Source organism: Fringilla coelebs (assembly GCF_963513975.1).
Source record: "Fringilla coelebs genome assembly, chromosome: Z".
In the NCBI taxonomy this organism is placed as follows: domain Eukaryota; kingdom Metazoa; phylum Chordata; class Aves; order Passeriformes; family Fringillidae; genus Fringilla; species Fringilla coelebs.
In genome coordinates, this window is record NC_140031.1 from 28,144,415 (window position 1) to 28,166,333 (window position 21,919).

Consider the following 21,919-nt stretch of genomic DNA (forward strand, 5'->3'; position numbering starts at 1 on the left):
ATGACTTTCACATTTCATAGTTGTGTCATGGCTTGTTGTGATTTATACTTCTTGTTTTTTATTTTTTCTTGGAGGAGGGACATTACCTTATGAAAATATACTGTGTGGGAGAAAGGGTTCCTAATGCCAACAAAGGAGGAGATACAGAAAAGCTGTATTTTCTTAGCTCCTTCGGGATAAATGGAATTGTGAGACTTGTCTGGGTATGAAGTTCTAAAATCATAAAGGAAAAGAAGCATCTACTTTTTTTAGGTTTGAAAGAGAAGTCTGAAGTATGCAGTGTTGTACTCTTCTGTTATGTTACTTGACTGTAGTCAAGTACATATCCTATATACTATATCGTATGTATATACTATATATGTGTGTGTGTATACTATATATACACACACACTCCTTTATTTTAGCCTTATGCAATAAACAAATAAATTTTAAAGAGACAGTGTCGTTGCAATATTCCAGAAAATTTACTTGATAGCCCTTGTTGCAGAATCAAAGCAGTGAAAATTCTGATTAGTTATGTCTGAGTCACTATCTTCTAATTCCTCACTGTTTGAGCTGATAGCATGGTTAATGCAGTGCAAAAATCCAGGGGGGCTTTTCAGTACCTGTTGTAAATGGCTTCTATGATTTTACTTACCTTCACTTACACTTATATTTCTCCTAAGTTTTCACTATTGTTGACATATCAAGGCTTCAGCAGAAAACTTTTATTCCCCACTCCAGTTTTTCGATTTTTAATGTTTCTAGAGAAAACATCTAAATACTGCAGTTATCTTCACTTTAAAAGGCTCTGCAATTAAAAGTGGTGGTAAGAATTATATGAAAAGAGAAGTTTCTGGCCTCTTTGCTTTTGTCAGATTTTTGTGGATAATTTTCAAGACTCTATTTAATAAAGGGATTTTGCTCTGTTTTATAAATGTGGAGCATTAAGTGTAGCACAGCAAATTAATAGTTCTAAAGGGGGAGGGATAAAAAAGTGAACCTCCTTTTCTTGGAAAATATGCATGATCTCTGTGCCCTTATAGTACTACTAGTGAATGGTGCAAGTTACTATTCAGAGCTATAAATGCCAAAATATGAGGGATGGAAGAGTGCACAGTTTACTTTTCATACAGAGGAAGGCAGTGGCAGGGCAAGGGCTTAATATAAGTACTTCTGATTTGGGGGGGGGGGGGGGGGGGGTTACCACAGTCATGTCTTGGTTAAAGTTTCAGAATGGCAATGATAGGATTTTGAAATACCTGTGGGGTTTTTTGAGCTGTGGGGTGGCATGGTGATTGTGGTGTCTATAGTGTTTTTGGTCAAATACAGAAGCTTAGCATTTGAATTTAAGAATATGGTTTTGAAATGTTGTTCAGTAAGCGTACACGGGATGGTTAGTAGTTTGGGTAGATGTATTAGGGAGCCTAGCTAGGTCTCAGTAGCTATATAGTAAATATTCAGCATTGTCCTGAATGGTGTTTAGCATCTAGCAGAAGTCATGAAATAGGCTAGTGATTCTCATGAGGTACATTACACTGTAATTGATCTGAAATTGTTTGGGATACATGCACCACACAGCCGTAAAACTGCTAAGTTAGTAACTGCGAAGTTACTGCTTTATGGACAGCTGACATGTAGTACAGTATTGTTTATCCCACTTTACACATCAAACAGGAACCATGTTTAGTTGTATGGGGTAGGTTTATTTTTAACTCCATTAAAAAATCCTCAAAACTTGGATTGATCAAATATGTCATATTGCACCATAAATTTACAACATTTAGAATTACAGCCAATCTTTCAGTTTCTTATCCCTTCAGTTTTATTCCTGTGGGGGATATGTTTTGTTTTGGTTTCCCTTTCATTGCCTTATATAATACTTTCCATTTCTCTAGTTTCCTGTGAGTCTGTGACTCCTTTTCATAGACAATCATATGTTAAGACCTGCAGCTTTGGTGTGTTTTGTAGAGCTTTGTTTTAAGAAGGTGTCAGATGATTAGCCTACAGATTTAATCTTCACAAATACGCAATAGAAATCTAGTTCTTAGCCCTCTTACTAGACCCCTATAGAAGCAAACCCTTTTTTGTATCAACTTTAATAAGCTAGTTGTTGTTTAAGACTGAAATATGCTTTATTCCAAAGGGTTACATGGTTTTGTATGTGGAATTGGTTGTTCCTTCTGATTGTCTTACATGCTGTTTAGTTGTGATGAAAGACATGTGGGGTCTGCGCCTTTCAGTAATTACCACCTAGATGTTGTTTAGAACAGAAAGAAATAAAGGATTTTTTCTTCTGGTTTCTTGTGAGCATTTCAATTACTTCATTTTAAGTTTTTTGACCAAGGGTGTTGGTATTTTGCCTTTTCCCAGAATTCTTTTGTCTCATAACATCATTTTAAGTTACTTTTATTGTCTTTACCTGTTTGTTTTTCCATTATTTTTTTGCCTTCTTACCCCAAAGTATATTGCTTTAATGTAAAGTTTTCTTTAGATATGACCAACTGTAACTTTGACATTGTAATTTTTCATCCTGCTCTCTGGCCTTTCGACCTGTGTCTCTTTCTGTCTTCAGAATGTGTGTGTCAATACCTGCAGTTCATCCTTTTGTGCTGTCAGTTTTCAGGCAGTTAACCTGTTTTCCAAATCTAACACTGGCATCACTGAGGTGCATGGCACTGCAGCACAGTACAATGCTGAGTTGTAGGCTGTGTTTCAGCTGGGAGCATCAAAGTGAAATTAGAATTCCTGTGCTGCTGAAGAGTTGATGCTCAACTGATTTTTTTAGTTTCTGATTAAGTAGGATTGCTTGTCGGTTACCATTAGCATAATTCAAGTTGTTGAGGGAAAAGAATATTCCAGTTCTGTTTTGTTTTAGCAGTATATGTTTGGGTTTGTTGTAAACTGAGTTACTAAAATGGAAATGGCCAGTGGTTGTCCTAGTCACTACAATTTTCTTTGTGTTGCTTTACTTCTGACTCTTAATCAGTCTAAAGTCTTAAAATAATGCTTAGTTGTAAAATAAATGCTCAAATCAAATAATCTGATTTTGGAAAGGCAGGAAAAAAAAATCTACTGTTGTAAGCTGTTTCTAAACTTGGAGGCTAAGACATTTTATTAAATGCCATATAGAGAAAAGCTTGTAGTCCAACAGTTGGTATAGGACAACAGGTGAACAGAGTCTTCAGACAGAGAGAATAAAGGAAGAATGAAAAATTTAACCAGCAAAGCAGCCTGCAGGTTATAGGATCATGATTGCAGTGTTGTTGGCAGCACTGATAGCTGTTGCTGATAGTAGTAGAGCACTGTAGCAATCTGCTGCTTTTAACCCACAATATTTTTAAAATATTTTGTGAAAACTGTTTCCTACTGATGTTTGCTTCTCTGCTCTTCATGTAGGTATCATGCCAGTGTATCATAACATGTTTGCACTCATGAGTGAGGCAGACAGAATGTGGTATCCCCCAAATCACATCTTCCATGTGGATGAAACAACCAGACTCATCCTAATTTACCGGATAAGGTAATCTAAATAAAATGTTACACACTTTTCATTATAAAAACAAGACTGTGAACACAACCAATATGATATTTAGTTGACCTGTAGTTTCTTAGGAGTTATGGACAAATTGCTGGCTTTTTCTGGAAAATAAGGAGCTAAAAGAATCAAAAATATTGGAGTGATTTAAATTATGTACTTTATTAATTTTCTCTGTCCAATATGTTTACCAGTTTCAGATTGAAGAAACAAACAATAAAAATATACTAGAAGTAAAAATCTTTCTTAATAATGATACATCTTATCTCCTCTGTGCTTGCCTGTTTGAAATAAGTAGTAGTTTCTGAAATGCAGAGTAATTGTCATGCATAGTCAGACATGTTTCTGCAATAAAACCATTTTTCTCTAACCTTACAATTGAATGTGGACAGTTAAAACTGCAGTCAGTTTTCCTTTTGTAAATTGCGTAATTTATTTACATTATATAATTTGGCCTGAATGTTTTTTTTTTTTTGGGAGCTGTTTCAAAAGAAACTAGAAGGCACTAATAGAATTCTCTGTATTCTGATTAGTGAGAATAGCTTTCCTCTCAGTACAGTTGCTTGAATACTGTAGTACTTTAAAACACCACGAACTGGATGGGAAGTCTTCATTGAGTAACTGGGGTTTCGTAGTGGTCCTCCACATCAGCAGCACTAGTTACGTGCGTATGAGAGCGGTAATGCCTGATGCTGGTAACCAAAATATTTGTTTGTTAATGTTTACTTGAATTTATTTCCTACCAGGTTTTATTTTCCCCACTGGTATTGCAGTGGCAGCAACAGAGCATACCGGTACGGCGTTCTTCGTGGCGCAGAAAGCCCCGTCCTTGACGATCTTGTCATGTCTTACCTATTCGCGCAGGTATGATTTGCTTGCCTATTTTTAAATGCAGATTGGTGAGGGTTATTAGCATTTATTCCCTTTCCATCTTCTCCTAGTAACTCTGTAGGCTCTTGAAAGCCTGAAGCCCTCTCAAGCTGGAAATTAAATTCCGTGTCCTATTGTGTATTTGGAGAGATGAAGTTCAAACAGTGCTTCTAAGCATGATAGCAGCTGGTATTCCTTATGAATAAGTGCATCTTTTTGTGGATGAAGTAGGTCATTCAGTCTTTAAAAAACCAAGCCAATAAAACCCCCTAAACAAACCAAACAAGCCATCAAACAACACAACCACAGCTCCCCCCAACAACTGCACCCCAAACCTCTATTCTTGTTAAGCAGCAGTGCACCAGGTTTCATTTGCGTTCTTGCATTCTTTCTCAGTGGCGAGCTGATTTTTTGGATGGATGGGTACAGATGCCTGTTACTCACGAAACACAAGAAGAATGCCTTGGAATGGCTGTTCTAGATATGATGAGAGTGGCCAAAGAAAAGGACCAAACCCCAATGGCTATTTACAATTCAGTCAGGTGATTCTGTTATTTGTAACTGTTTCACATCTATCTCATGCCTAAAGGTTGTGTTTTTGCATGTTGGTGTGTAGAAGGTGTTCGTCTGTTGGCAGTTGATGTGTTGTTGTAAAATAGTTACATAATTTTACCTGTTATGTAAACTATAAATTAATAGAAAATTTGTTTCATGATGACTATTCATGATTTGGAGGCATGGATTTGACTCTCTTGATGAAAGGTAAGGGAGAAAATTATGTGAGGAAAATACGTGAGCAATAATTTTAGGTGAGACACCTTCTGGATTTCATCAGATCCAAGCCCCTGTTCCTGTCAGGGTCAAATTCAAAGTTACGTGAAGGTACTCAGGGCCTCTTCCAGTGAAGTTCTGAAAATGTCCAGATATGGAGATTCCTCTCTAACTCTGTGCACCTTTGCCCTCTGCATGACCATAGTCATTGTGAAAGATCTCTATACCTAATCAGTCTCTGCTGTGATACTGATAATTGTCTCTGTGGGAACCCAGGAAATTCCTCTAGATGCCCTAGAGGGCTCGAGACCCTGCCCAGGGGACTCAGAGACCTTGGCACAGAGCCCAAGACCTCTGTGCCTTTGATTTAGTCCTTGGGAAAAACAACTACCAACCTTCATATGAAGGATTACAAGCCATGACTGTTTAAGTAGAATGATGGTGAATTTTTATTGGGGTGAAAAAGTAGATTTTTGGGGTTTTTAGAATGGGGGTTCAGGGGGCAAGATGGAGGAATCTGGGCATGTCCAGCCTTTCTCCTTCTTCTTCTTGGCCTCCATCTTCTGCTGTGATGTTGGCACTTTTAGATTGGTTTAGAGTAGAAGCTCACTGTCTAACACGGGTGATAGGTATTGGAAAGTAATTGTAAACATTGTAGACGTAGTTTTTAGTATAAAAGCATAACACCACCCCCGGGGTGGGCAGTGTTCCTCTGTCTTGCTGAGCTGACCTCAGGAGGACAGGAGGAAGAATTTAATAGATAAGATACAATAAACAACCTTGAGACCGAGAAATGAAGAGCCCTGAGTCCTTCTTCAAGAGCCAGGCTGGGAAAAGAGACTTTCTGAGATTTCTCGGGGTCACTCTGACCAGCAGAGACCCTGAGAGTCTCTTGTCCTTTTATATTGTTAGATGACAATTAGTAGAACGCCATACTTGAGCCTACTTTTCTCCAGGCTGAAAAAATCAAGCTCCCATATGCCACTTCTCTCATGTCATGTTCTCCAGGCTCTTAACCATCTTGGGCTGAAATCTGGGGTCTCTCTGCTAAACTTTCTTGAGTTCCTCAACTCACTTGGGTGTATCAATCCTATCAGTTTCTACTCCAGCTGACTTAATTCTGTCCCTGACGTAGGAACTTCAGTGACAGCCAGTCGTAGTTTTGTCTTCTACCACCTATATTTTCAGCCAGGAAATCTGTCCTTTATCCATGTAGTTGCCATGCAGTATCTTCTTTACAATTTCTACACCAAACAGAGCAATTTTGTAACTTCTGCTGCCTTACCTTTCACTAATGAGAGAACAGACATCTTTGAATTTATGGAAAATGCGTTATGTAGTTTATGTTGCAATGAAGGAAAAAATGGAAAATGGACAGGAGACTCTGTTTGAAAGAACATACTGTGGATCTAAGAAAGGATTTTTGTTATCCTACAGTTGTAAAAATAACAGTGCATTTAGAGGAAAAGGTGTTTTCAATGTTGATTTGTTTAGCACAGAACTAATTATCTTTGCTGGATTTAACGGATAAAATTAGTAGGTTTTTTTTGTCTGGTTATGTATTCACAGCTACAAAATGTTTTTACCTAAGTGTGTGCGAGCAAAAATCCAAGACTACCACATTTTGACAAGAAAAAGAATAAGGTACAGGTTCCGCAAATTTATACAACAGTTTGGCCAATGCAAAGCTACTGCCAGAAACTTGAAACTTAAGTATCTCATAAATCTGGAAACCCTTCAGCCTGCCTTCTATTCAGAGGTTTTTGAAGTAAAAGAACCTGGTGGAGGTCCTTCTGGAGAGGAAAGTTTTGCAACCGTTGTAATAACTGGAAATGGTGGAATTCAGTGTTCAAGGGGAAAACTTAAAGACTGTGAGACACTTGGAGAGCAGGTAATTTTAAAAAATTATTTTAATAACTTGTTATGGAACAGAATAGTAAGCTTGTTTTAGAAGTTATGGTTTACCTCAAGCAAAATTGGTAGGCAAATTTTACTTCACAATGACATATAAAAAATGTGGAAATGTAATGACCATTCCCCCAGGTGTGGATAAAATGCAGAAATTTCCCAAATCTTCTTTGAAAACAGGGATCTAAGGACTCCAAACAAGAGGCAAATTCTCCTATACCTCTTTCCTGCTGGAGTTAGACACCTACCAGTGTCTCAGTTAGCAAATTTAAAATGACATCTGTGTGATTGTGGAGTCCATATAGTCTTTCTTCATGAATTAGGTGCTTAGTGGTTCCTGTAAGTGCTAGTAATCACGTATGGCTGCATTTTTATTTATCAGTATTATTTTTTGTGTGTGTGTGTGATTTCCCATCATGACTGTTCATTATGTTGAGTTTACCAAAACCTGATAGAAATTCAAAGCAGTGTACATTGAGAGTGTGGGAGTTATCCAAAGGTAAAAGTAAAGGCAAACTGGAGTATGTCTGGTTTTTTCAAAATAATCGTATTGGTTTGGTGATTTTGATTTGTAATATGTAGCAGACATCACCTAAGTACAAAAAGTTGTATTTCTACAGCATGCTGTAATAATTTGTAAAAAATGCTATTTGCTAGTGAGTTTTTTCAATACTTAAAAAAATAAATCTGATTACATGCCTGTATTTTTTGAAGTGTGGTGTTCTTAGAATATTTGTAGATTGACAATTGCTTCATTCATAGTTATCTATCAGCCCTCTACCTTCCCTAATTATCCTGTAAATGCAAGTTGCTCTGGCAGGAGGTGTCATAAATGTCAGATTCTGCAATTTCCAGTTTTAGGTGTACAAAGTGTATGCATACTATGCTGTTTGGGCTTGGCACCCAAGCCTTTAGTAAGCATAGTGTTTGAATGAATAATTTTTTTTATAAATATTGCCAAATTATTTTTTCATAATCGAAAATATTATCATTCTATTATTGACAGACACTGCATATATTTTCACTGGTAAAGAAACTATTTATAAAGTTGATTTTGAGAATCAGATTAATTAATATGGCTGCTTGTAAACATGATTGTAACTCGTTTCAGTAAACTTTACTGATGAATTATTATTTAGATACTGAACTGAAAAATAATTTTTATTTCCATGTAATGACATGTGGAGTAGATTGTGAAGAAATTTGTTTTGCAAGTTTACATTTTCACCAACCAGATGAACAAGTAGATAGGACTTAGAGAACTACCGTATACTTTTTCTTCATTCCAGCTACAGATTTGCTGCTTGTATCACTCTGAATGAGGTTATGACATTTTGTGTTGTTAAACAGGCTTCCTAAACCTGTTTAATCAGGATGCCAATAATAAGCTCACAAAAAAAAAAAACCTTCTCAAAGAAGTAATCAAAATGTTTCACTGTTCATAAAATACTACACTACAGAATGAAGAAATATCTACAATTATAAAAACCCAAGCCCATATGTGGATATTTCTGTTCATGGTTCCTGGATCTCTGTCTGTTTTTCAATTTATGTTCCTAGTGATGATTCCATAAAGAAAAAAAAAAATCCTTTATTTGCTTGTAATGTTTAGGTTTTATATAGGCATGTTTAAGGTTTTATAATTTTCTTTGTTGTTAGCTTATGAGTTCGGAGTTGTAGGAGTTCCAATGCTGTGAATAGATGAGGCTTTTTAATTGCCATTTGTGTTATTACTGAAATTATGTGATATTTGTTGCAGGATTTACAAACATACTGTGATTTTCCTGATATCATTGATGTCAGCATTAAACAAGCGAGCCAAGAAGGCTCCAGTGAGAGAAGAATTGTCACCATTCACAAACAAGACAGCAAGAATCTGGTCTGTTTACTTTGGTTGCTGTTCTTTCTAATAGATACTGCTTTGAGCAGGCTCTGTGATTGTTGTATGCATAGTATTGTATAACCCATGGCCACATTAATTAAGCATGAGATAAAACTAAACACCTATCAGCAGTGTAAGGCGTGTTATCAGAACACTAAAGGTCTTCTGCATTCAAAGCTATGTGCTTGAAATGAAATAGAAATACATGTTTATATCTGAGGAAAATTTCTGGTACACAGATTGGTTCTTTTGTTTATTAGTCTTAAACCTGAGTCCATGGTTTCAGTTCTCAAGTGTGCTGTTTCCATGGTGTCCTGATAAGCTGTCTGCTAGAGACCAACACATTGAAAAAGGCTTCAAAATGTTCTGAAGAATGATGATACAAAATAAGTATCAGGACAAAATGAATGTTACTGCTTTTACTGTGTACAATTCTTTGAAAAAGATCTTAAGAAAGTATTTTATACCCAAATGTAAAAAGTTTTTTACTTGAACTACAACCTTGCACTTGAGTGAGGCTTTCTAGCAGTTATAACTATCACAGAGTTGTGGGGTGGGCTGACCCTGGCTGGGCTGGGCACCAGGTGCCCACCAGATCTCCTCTCATCACTCCCCTCATCAGCTTGAACAGAGGAGAGAAAATGCAATGAAAGGCTTGTGGGTCAAGATAAGGATAGATATCACTGATGTATTAACTGTCATGGACAAAACAGAATTGACTCAGGGAGATTAACTGAATTTGTTTCAGAGTAGGGTAATGAGAATAAAAAATCCTAAAAGCATTTTCACACCACCCCTCCTTTCTCCATGGGCCAACTTTATTCCTTATTCTCTATTTTCTTCTCAGCAGTGTAGAGAATAGGAGGTGTGGTCAGTTCATTGCATGTTGTCCTTGCCTCTCAGTCTTCCTCAACTCATCCCCTGCTCCAGCAAGGGATCCCTCCAATGGTGGGCAGTCCTCCATGAACTTCTCCAACGCACATTGTTTCCACAGGGTGCAGTTCTTCATGAACTGCTCCAGTGTTGGTCCCTTCCATGAAGTGCAGTTCTCCAGGAATAGGCTGCTCCACAGCTCCATAGTGGCTCATGGGCCACAAGTCCTGCCAACATCTATGTTTCTGTGTAGGCTTCTCATGGGGTCACAGCCTCCTTGAGGCACATCCTCCTTCTGCAACATGAGTTTCTTCATGGGCTGCAGGGGGATCTCTGCTGCACCATGAACTTCCACAGGCTGCAGAGGCACAGCTGCCTCACTATGGTCTGCACCGTGGGCTGCAGTTGTTTCCAGGTCCTGGTCCTCTTAAAAAGGAGTTTGAAGACTCTAAATTTATTGCTCTTTTTATTGCTCTCTAGCAAAGAACTTGCCAAATAATTGTGTTCACCTAAGTATGTCTCTGGTGTCACAGGCAAACACATACTAAAGCCTGTTCTGTTGGGTTACACTACTGAATGAAATCTAGGTACTCAGAAAATGCTTCTCTGTTTTTGTTTTATTGCAGCAATTAATATGTTGTTGCAGATTAATGTAATTTTTCCCTGCTTTTATCTGTTAATCATACTGTGATTAAGACCTTTTTCACATCCATTTTCCTTTGACCACACAATTTTTCTCCCTGCTCCTATCCAGAGCACCTGTCTTCATAGTAGTAAAAGGTCATCTTCTGTGTATGATCCAGCTGAGGATGCCAGTTTTTGCTGACTAGTAGTTAAGTTTTCAGACAGGTACTTTCCTGGAGATTTTTCTTTTCTGCTTGAAGGCAGACGTATAAGTCTTTGATAAGTGAAGGCTTTCCTCTAGGGAGAAGAACCAGACTGTATTGGCAGTGCAGTAGGTGTCTGCATGCTGACTTGTACCTACTTTTTTTCCCTTTCAAATGCTCTTTCACATTGGCATTACTCTTCTGTTTCATCTATTTAGACTAAGGGTTTTTTTTTTTAGGACAGATTTCATAGAATCATGAAATGGTTGGAGTTGGGAGGGACTTTAAAGATCATCTGGTTCCAACACCCTTCCCATGGGCTGGGACACAGTTCATTAGAGCAGATTGCTCAAAAGCCTGTTCTAGGGATAAGGCATCCACAGCTTCTCTGTTTTCTTTGGTTTGGATTTGGTCTTGAACATTGGAGGTTGCTATCAAGTTTTGAATGATAACAAGAAAGTAGAACCTACTAACATCAGTTAAAAACTGCTTTTATTCATGTCTTTATTGTGCACATATATGCATATCTTTTATAGTATTAGCATATTCAGGAATTTTTTGTTGCCTATTAAAAATTGAAATTCTCTCTCCCTCCCTGCCCCACATTGTTCTCTGGCAATTGAACAGGAGGCTGAATTTCAGTCGTTAAGAGAAGCTCTCTCCTTTGTATCATTAATTGATGGATATTACAGATTAACAGCGGATGCCCATCATTATCTCTGTAAAGAAGTAGCACCACCATCAGTCCTTGAAAATATCCAAAGCAACTGTCATGGGCCAATTTTGTAAGTATTTTTTTTTTAGTAATATGACAATTGAATTTTTTTTTGGAAGATGAGCTTTAGTTGTCTGTGAACTGTGGTAGGCATCTTAAAATATTTTTTTATTGCATTTATGTAACATAAAATGCTTTATATTTTTCCTCTTATTTTTCACTTTGTAAAATACAGTGCCTTTGTGACATGTTATAAAAATTAAGTGGAAAGATCATTCCTTGATGTGGATCGAAATAGCGAGTTAGCAAGGCTTGTTTAAGAGGAAATTCATTCTTATAATAATGAATGTTTTTTCATTTCAGCTCTTTTTTCTTGTTAGCCATTTTCCTGGTTAAACCCACCCCCTCTTTTCACCCACACAAATGTTTTGCTAATTTAAGCTTATTTGTTAGGTAATTTTATTATTGCTTCTTTCATAATGCATGTTGAAAATTATATAATAAGCTGTCGGGAATATACTTTTTTAGCCCTTAACATTTCTTGGATAATTAATTTGATGGCTTAGTATCAAAAGATTTTGGTATGCTGCTCTCTACATAAGCAATCACCCTATATATTGGAAAATAAAGGGCAAAGAGATTATCTTAAAGAAAGCTGTACAAAATTGAAAGATTTAATTATTGTTCTATTAGATATTTGTTAATATTGCTTATTACTCAACATCTTATATCGCTGCATTTTGCAATTTTGCAATATTAAGCATTTTCTTTTTGCTGCAGCATGGACTTTGCTATCAGTAAACTGAAGAAAGCGGGCAATCAGACTGGTTTCTATGTCCTTCGCTGCAGTCCTAAAGATTTTAAAAAATACTTCCTTACCTTTGCTATAGAGGTTTGTATTCTGTCTTAGTGTCTATTTGATTTTTGTTGTGATATAACAATGAGCCTGAGATGTTCAGTAAATTATTCTGAATTTTCCCTCCAGAATGTTTGTCCAGTATGTATATTCTATAGCTACTTTTGTCAGATGGGCCAATTTTCAGGGACTTGTGGGAAATGTCATAGTTGATACAGAATTGCTAATGCACATGCCACACACCTTGGAGACCAAGGGACGAGAGCTTAAGAGTTCTGGAGATAATGACATGGATCTTGGGACTATGATGTTAGGATAGATATTTGGGAGATGGAGCTGGAGCAGTCTGATGGGGTTTCTTTTTTTTTTTTAATGTTTGGGGGTTTCTACTTGGGTTTTTTCCCTGGGTTTTCCACGTACCTTCTCCCCCCTCACAAGTGGGGCTTCATTAGCTTGGGTATACAGCCTTTGACAATCTGAGAGTGCCTCCTTCACAGGTTCTTCTGGGTTTGGGTCTTGTCCTCATCCCCAGTACTGGGCCAGCCATATTATTTGGCAGCTGTTACATCAACACAAATCTCCTGGGTATATCTGTTGTTAGCTCGAGAGAAAGCCACCCTGGAAATGCATATGGTTCTCAGAGAACCAGATGTACCTCTTCTCTCTGGCCTTGCTGCTGGTGATGATATAAAGCTTTATTAATGCTGTTGAATAATGTCATGATCTTGTTTCAAGAATGGATTTATCTTTAATTGCATTAGCAGAGCTACCTTTGTGTTTTTAGCTAGGGAAGGTAATACAAGAATTTTCTTGCTAGTATACAGTGAGCTAGCAAGTTTGCTAATACTGTCAGAAATAGCTACATCTCTGAAAATGACCAAGTAATGCTGATGTGTGAATGGAGAAATGTTATGTCCAGTCAATGAAGTATGTTTGGTAGGGAATTCTGTAGGCAAAGAAATCAGTTCATGAACAAGCTTAGAGAGGCAAAGCTGAGAGTCAGGCTTGTAAGAGAAGACTACCATTGCCTTTAAGTGACTTTATTGCAACTTTTTTTTCCTTTTCTGAGATTGTGTAAGTCATTGGAAGACTTTTTATATTCAAAATTTCTTGAAACATTTGCTGCAGGATTGAGATACAGGACCACAAAAGCACTATTAAGAGTGCATCCTGCTTAAAAATGTTTCATGGTATCTTTTCAAGAGTCTTTGTGAAAATAGTTCAGTGCATATTAAAAATACATATTAGGAAGTAATGTCTTAGAACTGTGCTGTAGATGACACAAAAGCAGAATTACAGCTGAGATCTCCAAATGCCTGCCAAACAAACATGGAGTACAAGCATTAGGGCTATTGCTTTCAACAGAATTTTGTTTTGACGTTACTCCGTGTCAGGGTGAATAAGCTTTCCTTAATAGCTCTGAAGGATTTTTCCTAGGATCCATTATCTGTTTTCTCAGCTCCATCTTTTCAGAATTCATTAACATTTGTTTTTCTCTAGCATCAACATGCTAGTTCCAGTGATGGGAGTAGAGTCATGTTTTCTCAGAATCAATATTACATAGTGAGAACAAAATAACAAATTATGATCATATTTTCCTGAAGCATCCTTTCTCTAATTAGTAGAGTGCTATACATTTAGATAAGCTTTCAAATATTAAATATTAATCAATTTCATTTTTAATGGAAAAATTTTCTGCAGCGTGACAGTACTACAGATTATAAGCACTGCTTAATTACGAAGAATGAGAATGGAGAATATAATCTTAGTGGAACCAAGAGAAGTTTCAGTAATCTTAAGGATCTCTTGACCTGTTACCAGACAGAAACTGTCCGTTCAGACAGCATAATTTTCCAGTTCATCAAATGCTGTCCTCCAAAACCAAAAGGTAAGAGAGAGACTATTTCTAAGTAGAAAGTTTTCTATTTTCTAGATTAAAGATTTAAAAATAAGTTAATACTAAATGACTCTCGGGTAGAAGCATGATAAAAAACTGGGAGGAACTATTGGTACCCTTGAAGGCAGGGAAGCCCTTTAAGGAGACCTCAGAAAATTAGAGAATGGTGCAATCACCAGCCATATGAAGTCTCATATGAAGGAAAATGTCAGATTCTGCAGCTGGGATGGCAACACTGGATGTACAGACTGGGGAATGAGCTGCTGGAGAGCAGTGCCATGGAAAGGGACCTGGAGGTCCTGGTCTGTGGCAAGCTGAACATGGGTCAGCCCTGGCAGCCAGGAGGGGCCACCCGTGTCCTGGGGACATCAGGCACAGCATGGCCAGCCAGGCAAGGGAAGGGATTGTTCTGCTCTGCTCTGAGCTGGGGCAGCCTCACCTCGAGTGCTGGGAGCAGTTCTGGGTGCCACAGTGTGAGATATAAAACTACTGGGGAGTGTCCAAAGGAGGGCCATGAGGATGGTGAAGGATTTGGAGGGGAAGCTATATGAGGAGTGGCTGAAGTCACTTTTTCTGTTCAGCCTGGAGAAGAGGAGGATGAGGAGATAGCCCATTGCAGTTACAACTTCCTCATGAGGGGAAGGGGAAGGGCAGGCACTGATCTCCTCTCTGTGGTGACCAGAGACAGGACCTGAGGGAACGGCCTGTAGCTGTGTCAGGGGAGGTTTAGGCTGGATATTAGAAAAAGCTTTTTCACCCAGAGTGGCTGAGCACTGGAAGAGGCTCCCCAGGGCAGTGGTCACAGCACTAACCTGAGAGAGTTCAAGAAGCATTTGGGCAATGCTCTCAGGCATATGGTGTGATTCTTGGGGATGGTCCTGTGCAGGACCAGGAGTTGGACTTGATAATCCTTGTGGGTCCCCTCCAACTCAAAATATTTTGTGATTCTGTGATAATTTGTGTGGGGCTTTTTAATTTCACTGACCTATATATCCATCTTCTTAGTCATAGTTTCCAGTCACAGTGTCTGGAAAATTTTGGTGTAAGATAGTCTTCCAGCAATAATCATGGTAACCAGTTTCATGATTAGAAGCAAAACTGGTTTCTTAATTGCAGTGGATTGTGTGCAGCAGCATTTCTTCTTACATCAAGTGTTTTCATGTCTTGAGAAGGAAAGAGCTACTAAATGAATTATTTATCACTAGAAGTAGGCATAGGCACTAAAAGTTCCATAGGCAATGGAACCAACAATGTCAGTGAATTTATGTCATTGTTGATCTTAGCTGAGCTATGTCAAGTCTGCAGTATGGTTTCAGCTCCTTTTTACACTGAAAAAATACAAATTGAATAGGGCTTCTTCCTGAGGAGGGGATTTTTATTGCATTTGCATTTAATTGTTTTGCCTACCTTAATATTCGTATCTTTCTCCTTTATGAAATCTTTAAATATCCGCCCTTCTAAGTAGTACTACATACAGTTAATATTTATCTTTGTCTCTGTCAAAGTTTTATTTAAAAACAAACCTGCCAGACCAGACTATATGATATAACTTTCACTTCTCAAATTTGATTGAAAATAGCCAATGGGTTCAAAACCTTAGAAAAGATGTATTAAGTAAATATGTATGCATGTTATAAAGAATAAATTTTTAACATTATTCCATTAAAATTCAAAAATTTATAAGCATCAGAATGATAAATTATTGAATAAATATAATCATGGATGTGAGCAGATACCCACAAACACATACTTTTCAGATTTAGTTTTAGTATCAGACTTGCTCTGCTTTGTATTATAAAAGAAGGTAATTTACAGCCGCTTTTCCATCCCCAGTTGTTATTACAAATAGTGCAAATATTTTCAGAATGTTTGTCAAAACTTGGAGTACTTAAGAAACATAAAACTCAGGAGTGAACCTAGATGATTTTGCTGACTAGAAAATATCAGACTTTGATTTCAGTTAAAAGCCATGTGGCTTTTAAACACACTGATCTCAATGTGATATCTTGTTTGTGTTTATTCAGGAGTCCTTCATTAGCAATCCTTCTGAAACAGTATTGGTTTAGTTTTATATTTTACAAATTTACTTTGGTTTTCCTTTCCCTCTTTCTTCTCCCAGATAAATCAAATCTCCTAGTCTTCAGAAGCAATAGCGTTTCTGATGTACCTTCGTCACCTATGCTACAGAGACACAATAATGTCAATCAGATGGTTTTTCACAAAATCCGTAATGAGGACTTGATATTTGTAAGTCAGTTTGTTGCTTTTTTTACTGCAGATGTTGGGTTTAATATGCGCAAAGTTTTAAAAACCTCAGCATGTGTTTAAAAGAATCTTATCTGAGCTAGGAGATTTTGCTGTAATCTTTCCTTAGAGTTGTGGAAAATAATTTATTTTATTTTTCACTAATGCAAATAACTATTTTTTTGTAATTAAGAAGCATTATTTTGACTGCAATAACAGTTATTTGGTTCTAGAGATGTCTAAATACATATTTAATGGAATTGCTTCCTCCCTGGTTCTTGCAGCAAGTTATTTTCTGAGATCCTTGAGTAATCAATAAAAAACAAGCACAAATTTGAGATGTTTCTGATATAGTTGCTTCCTTTCCTTCTCAGCTGGGCTCTACAGCCCGCATGCCTCTAAAGACTTGCGTATGCTTATACGGGGGGTGGTTCTAAAGATGTCTTTTAAAACAGGCAGATATTTTTGATTCTTTTTTCTGTCTGTATCCTTCCTTCCTTTTAGGAGGAGAGTCTTGGACAGGGCACATTTACTAAGATTTTCAAAGGTGTAAGGAAAGAAGTGGGAGACTATGGCCAGCTCCATCAAACCGAAGTTCTTTTAAAGGTGCTGGATAAAGTGCACAGAAACTACTCTGAGGTTGGTGTCATTGTTGACTGCTATATAACATTTGCCCATGCTATGCTGAGCATTACTCTTCTTTCCATGAGAATGGCCCGTTTACTTCATAAATGAGTGTTTGTGTGGTAGAGGGTTGTATGTTGAACCAAGCTCATGCTTAGACTTGTGACACTGGGAGTATGGGTTTGAGACTGGCTTTGGGAAGTACACCTATGTACACTTTATTGCCCCCGTTCCTGCCATCTGTGAGAGAATTCAAAACTACCCACTGAGATCTGGAGAACAGGTAATTTATACAATTAAAGCACCAGAGGAGGGGGTGGTATGGCCACAAGATTGTCTTAAGAAGTAAATTCATTATTTACAGACAAGGGACCATTTATGGAAAAAACGCTTCCTCTGGGTAGACTGTCTTCAGATTTTCCAATAAAATCAAATAATCAGAAGTATTTATGTATGAGAAAAACCTTGCCATACATAGATTTCACCTGTAATCACTGAGCCTTCTCACTTTTTGAGTGACGCTTTAGCAGACCTGAAATGCTTTTGTGCAAAAACTAATAAACTGGTAGTGTAATCAAGCCCAAGACTCTGTATGTGAGAACTGAATTTTAAAGACTTTCACTGGATGTAGTAGTGTTTATTATAGTAATGTAACTTAATGATACTGCTTCTGATAACATAGGTAATAAATTTATATTCTAAAGTATGAATCAGTTACTAAAAGTTCAGAGTATGTAAATAAAGATATAGTCACCTGAAGGAAAATGTTCTCATTTTCACTTCACTTTGTTGGGTGAATAATCGGTACACAAGCAAGTGTAGGTGGAGATGCCACTGTACAGAATAAAGAAAGCAATAAAAGCATTTGAAACTTTCCTGACAAAGTTGGAAAAGGTCTTGCAATAGTGGATGAATTACATAATAATTTTTGTCTTTTAACTTAATAATGTGCTACAAAGAAATAAATTGGAAACTGAACAGTGCACTATGGCAGAATAAATTAGAAAGTGAATAGTGAGTGATGATTTTGCCTTCAATTTACCTAGGTAATTGACACTGAAAAAAACCATATTATGTTAAAAATGTTGAGATACACTTGCCAACAGAGAAAAAGAGGTCGTTAACCTATGTGGAATGTGTACTGCCAGTTATTTAGAAAAAGAAAATTAGGAAAAAACCTCCACAACTAAAAAACTAAAGCAAAAACCAACCAAACAAGAAACAGTTGCCAAACACAAACCAACAACAAACAATATAAAGTGTTACATAGGGTCTTTGCAAAGAGGTAGTTGAAATGTTTATAAAAATTATTTTAGTAAATTTATTAGAATTTTGGGGCTTTGTTTTTACTGATGTATTTTCTTTGTTGATCTCTCCCTCTCCTTCCAAAAAGTCCTTTTTTGAAGCAGCAAGTATGATGAGCCAGCTTTCTTACAAACATTTGGTGTTAAATTATGGAGTCTGTGTTTGTGGAGAAGAGAGTAAGTAGAAATTAATTATTTTTTTACCGATTTTTATACATCTCCATTTGAGTTTGACATGTTTTTGGATAAAACCAGAGAAAAAACAAACAAAACAACCCAAGTTCAACACTAGCTGGACAGCTAATACATGTTCATGCTGCAGCAGTACTAGCCTTGGTATCTGAGAGCTAGTTAATAGTAAAAACAAAGAAAAGGGAAAAATTGTTTAAAGTACATTTAGTGTGAATAGTAACCTGTGTAGATGACTCAGTCATGTCTATTCTGAGATCAGTTTTGCCATGCCTCTGGAATGAGCTTTTGAAGTGCCAGAAAAATTGCAGCCCTCCGTTATATCAGCTGTGGTTAGCTAGAAAGGGAGGTACTGTGCTGCCGAAAGATCTTCATTTACAGTGGTTAGAAACAGACATTGCTACCCTTTTCCACCCCTGCTGACTTTGTGAGCGCAAATATAACTTTGGGAAGTTTGGTTAAGAGATCCCATTCTGGAAACATAAGGTCCTGGTAATTCAGCAAACACACTACAGAATTTTAGCAGCAATAAAATGTTTGCATTGTCTGCAAAAGTTGATTGTCTTTCCAGTTTAGCTTACATCTTTGTGACTGTGTATTAATAAGATTTTTTTAAGAACTCCTGAAATACATTTATACCATCTTGAAATAAAATCTTAATTTTGGATGATTGTCATATTAGTATGTGTCTTCAAATATGACTGCTGGATCTCACTTTGACATTTTTTCTTCTTCATTCAATCTTTGGACTGAAATGTCAGTTTGCCCAAAACCCTTTTTTTTTTTTTTTATTGTGATTAGAAATTTGTATGAGAGGAAGCATTTTATAATTGTATGTGTATATTATGTAGGTGGTTACCTTCATTAGGGAGAAGGAATTTCCAAAAAAGACGGTGGATTCAGTAGTCAGAATTTACTGCTGTTATCAGAAATTACCTCTCATTGAAGGCTGGAGAAGGCACAGCATTATATTTGGCCAAGAATTTGTGCCAGAACTTGTGCCAAAACAACCACATGGGGTTTTTTGTATTTTATTCATTGTACCACACACAGGGATGATATATAAGATTTCAGGTAGATCAAGTTTATAATTGAAAATAAATTGTTGCAAGGTATTTCACCATTAGATCATAGCTGTCCCCTAGAAATTATTCACTTTCTGAAGAGGCTTACTACAGTTTAAGGTGAGGCAGTTATTTAGAAACAGGAAGAGCAGCTGTTATTGATTCTGTGGTTTACACACTTTATGTACAAATTCGATATAAATCATTTCACAGAATTGCAAAAAAAAAAAAAGTAATTGCTGCCTATAAAATGAATTTGTTAAAAAATCTGTGTGGTTTTTTTTTTTGTTACAGCCAGATATAATACTAGTAGCTTCAATGTGAGCATCTTGCAGCTGAGGGCAAGGATTCAGTCATGTGATTTGAAATAGTTGTGTTGGAAGTGATGAAGACAGCAGTTCTTGTTTCTGGAGTTATTTGCTAGATGGCTGCATGAAGGCATGTGTCATACACATGTACACAATTTTAGAGCAAATACTTGTCTGTTTTCAAGCAAAGCATCTTTTGTCAATAAAGCATTGCATTTTCCAGTAAGAATATAGATAGTAAATGAAGTGAATGACTTGAATGTTATTCAACTCACCACATTGATAGTGCTGTACACTACTCTGCTTCATCAGCAGTTACATTATTGTGCCTTTCAAGTGAGGGTGGAAAGATGCTCATTGGATTTTACCTAATCTGTAAAAAGATTAAATCTAAAAATTGACCCTAAAATATTAAATCTAGTAACTATGTATTTGAGAAGAAATTAGGTGAACTTCTACACTCCGAAGAAGTATAAAGAACATAGAGTATTTGTGGCAGTACTCAGATACCACAGAAAATGAAATTTATAGTTAGATCAACAACAAGGTATCAAAAGAAGAGTAGTACTAAAGTCATTAATCTGTCCTGAAATTTTATTATTTGTTATTGGTTTTAATTATTACTCTTTTTATCATTATGAATCAGACATCCTTGTACAAGAATATGTAAAATTTGGATCCTTGGACACATATTTGAAAAAGAACAAAAATATTATCAATATTTTGTGGAAGCTGGAAGTAGCCAAACAGTTGGCATTAGCCATGCATTTTCTGGTAAGTGGTTCAGTTTTGTTGATGGCAGAATTCAAGTGATTCTGACTAATGTATGTGGAAAAGTTGAGCTGTTACCTGAATTCTTGAAACTCTGGAGGGTTTTGATAATGGATTGGCCATATACCAGCTATTTAGTAGATACCCAGAGACAGACTTTGTATCTTGAACAAAGTGTAGTTGAATGTCCATTCTTTTTTAATACTTTATGTTTTAGCATGAAATATAAACACATTTGCAGTTATGCTTTCTCCCCACCACCCCCGCAAAGCAGTTCTTTCTGGGCTTCCTATCTCAGCTCCTGATGCCAAACACAAACTATTTCTTGGTAGTGTTAATACTTAACCACTGGGAGGGGAAAACTCTGTACTGTTCATTCTGCTAGAGCATTCTTCTTGGGTATTAGGTCCCAACCTTACAGTCTTTCCAGTTAAATATAAAGGCCATTATTCAGGACGGGATGTGATGTGTGACTAGATAAGTCTTTCCTTTAACAGAACTTAAATACTCTTATATTAATTTTAAGTGGATGGATGAGCATTCTTCTGAGTTAAAAAATGTTAAATTGTTTCAGACTTTAGGTAAATAACAAAAATTGGCTGAAAACTCTTTTGACAGAAAATGGTGGAGTACCTGAAGTTTGACCAACTTAATCTATAATCATTATTTTTTTGCTGATGTTTCTCTCATGCTGTACAGTATTTGTTTTTAAATATCTCTTCAACAGTAAGACTTTTGGTCAGTTTGTAAAAGATGCATTTCTGTTTATAGGAGGATAAAGGCCTTGTTCATGGGAATGTCTGTGCAAAAAATATCTTGCTTATCAGAGAGGAAGACAGGAAGTCTGGGAATCTCCCATTTATAAAGCTAAGTGATCCTGGCATCAGTATTACAGTTTTGCCAAGAGATAGTAAGTCTTTGCATCAACTTTCTTGTTCAGTGCTTCTGACTTGAAAAATAAGTTTGGGGGTGGGGTTTTTTGACCACCATCTAATCTAATTCTGTTATAGTAAGTTCCTTGATCTGTGTGTCATTTTATAATTATCGCTACAGTCCTAGCCAAGCAGTTTTGAGTGTACTTTTTAAATCAGCAAATAGCTACAGGAAATAAAGCCACAGTTCTCCATTTTGTGAGCTTTTTTCTCTGTTGTTCTCATTTCATTGGTAGTACTTTTTCACTGGTAGAACTCTTTCATTGGTAGTACTATTGTTGTATGTATTGTAAATATATAATATAGTCGATTATGTTTGCAGATAGCTGCTGAACTTAGTGTCTTGTAATTGATCAAGAACTTTCAG

The 21,919-nt window shown here is 36.7% G+C and overlaps 1 protein-coding gene across 4 annotated transcripts in view; it reads left to right on the forward strand.

Annotated features, from left to right (window-relative positions):
• The window catches only part of JAK2 (Janus kinase 2), an 89,598-nt gene that overhangs the window by 46,604 nt on the left and 21,075 nt on the right, over nucleotides 1-21,919 (forward strand). For all 4 annotated transcript variants that reach the window (XM_084225955.1, XM_084225958.1, XM_084225956.1 and 1 more), the window contains 13 exons: nucleotides 3,379-3,502; nucleotides 4,264-4,381; nucleotides 4,784-4,929; nucleotides 6,728-7,049; nucleotides 8,826-8,945; nucleotides 11,276-11,433; nucleotides 12,144-12,255; nucleotides 13,921-14,107; nucleotides 16,236-16,363; nucleotides 16,865-16,999; nucleotides 18,378-18,465; nucleotides 20,496-20,623; nucleotides 21,392-21,530. In XM_084225955.1, the coding sequence (XP_084082081.1) occupies nucleotides 3,379-3,502; nucleotides 4,264-4,381; nucleotides 4,784-4,929; nucleotides 6,728-7,049; nucleotides 8,826-8,945; nucleotides 11,276-11,433; nucleotides 12,144-12,255; nucleotides 13,921-14,107; nucleotides 16,236-16,363; nucleotides 16,865-16,999; nucleotides 18,378-18,465; nucleotides 20,496-20,623; nucleotides 21,392-21,530 (1,905 nt within the window). The remainder of the gene's footprint in view (nucleotides 1-3,378; nucleotides 3,503-4,263; nucleotides 4,382-4,783; nucleotides 4,930-6,727; nucleotides 7,050-8,825; nucleotides 8,946-11,275; nucleotides 11,434-12,143; nucleotides 12,256-13,920; nucleotides 14,108-16,235; nucleotides 16,364-16,864; nucleotides 17,000-18,377; nucleotides 18,466-20,495; nucleotides 20,624-21,391; nucleotides 21,531-21,919) is intronic.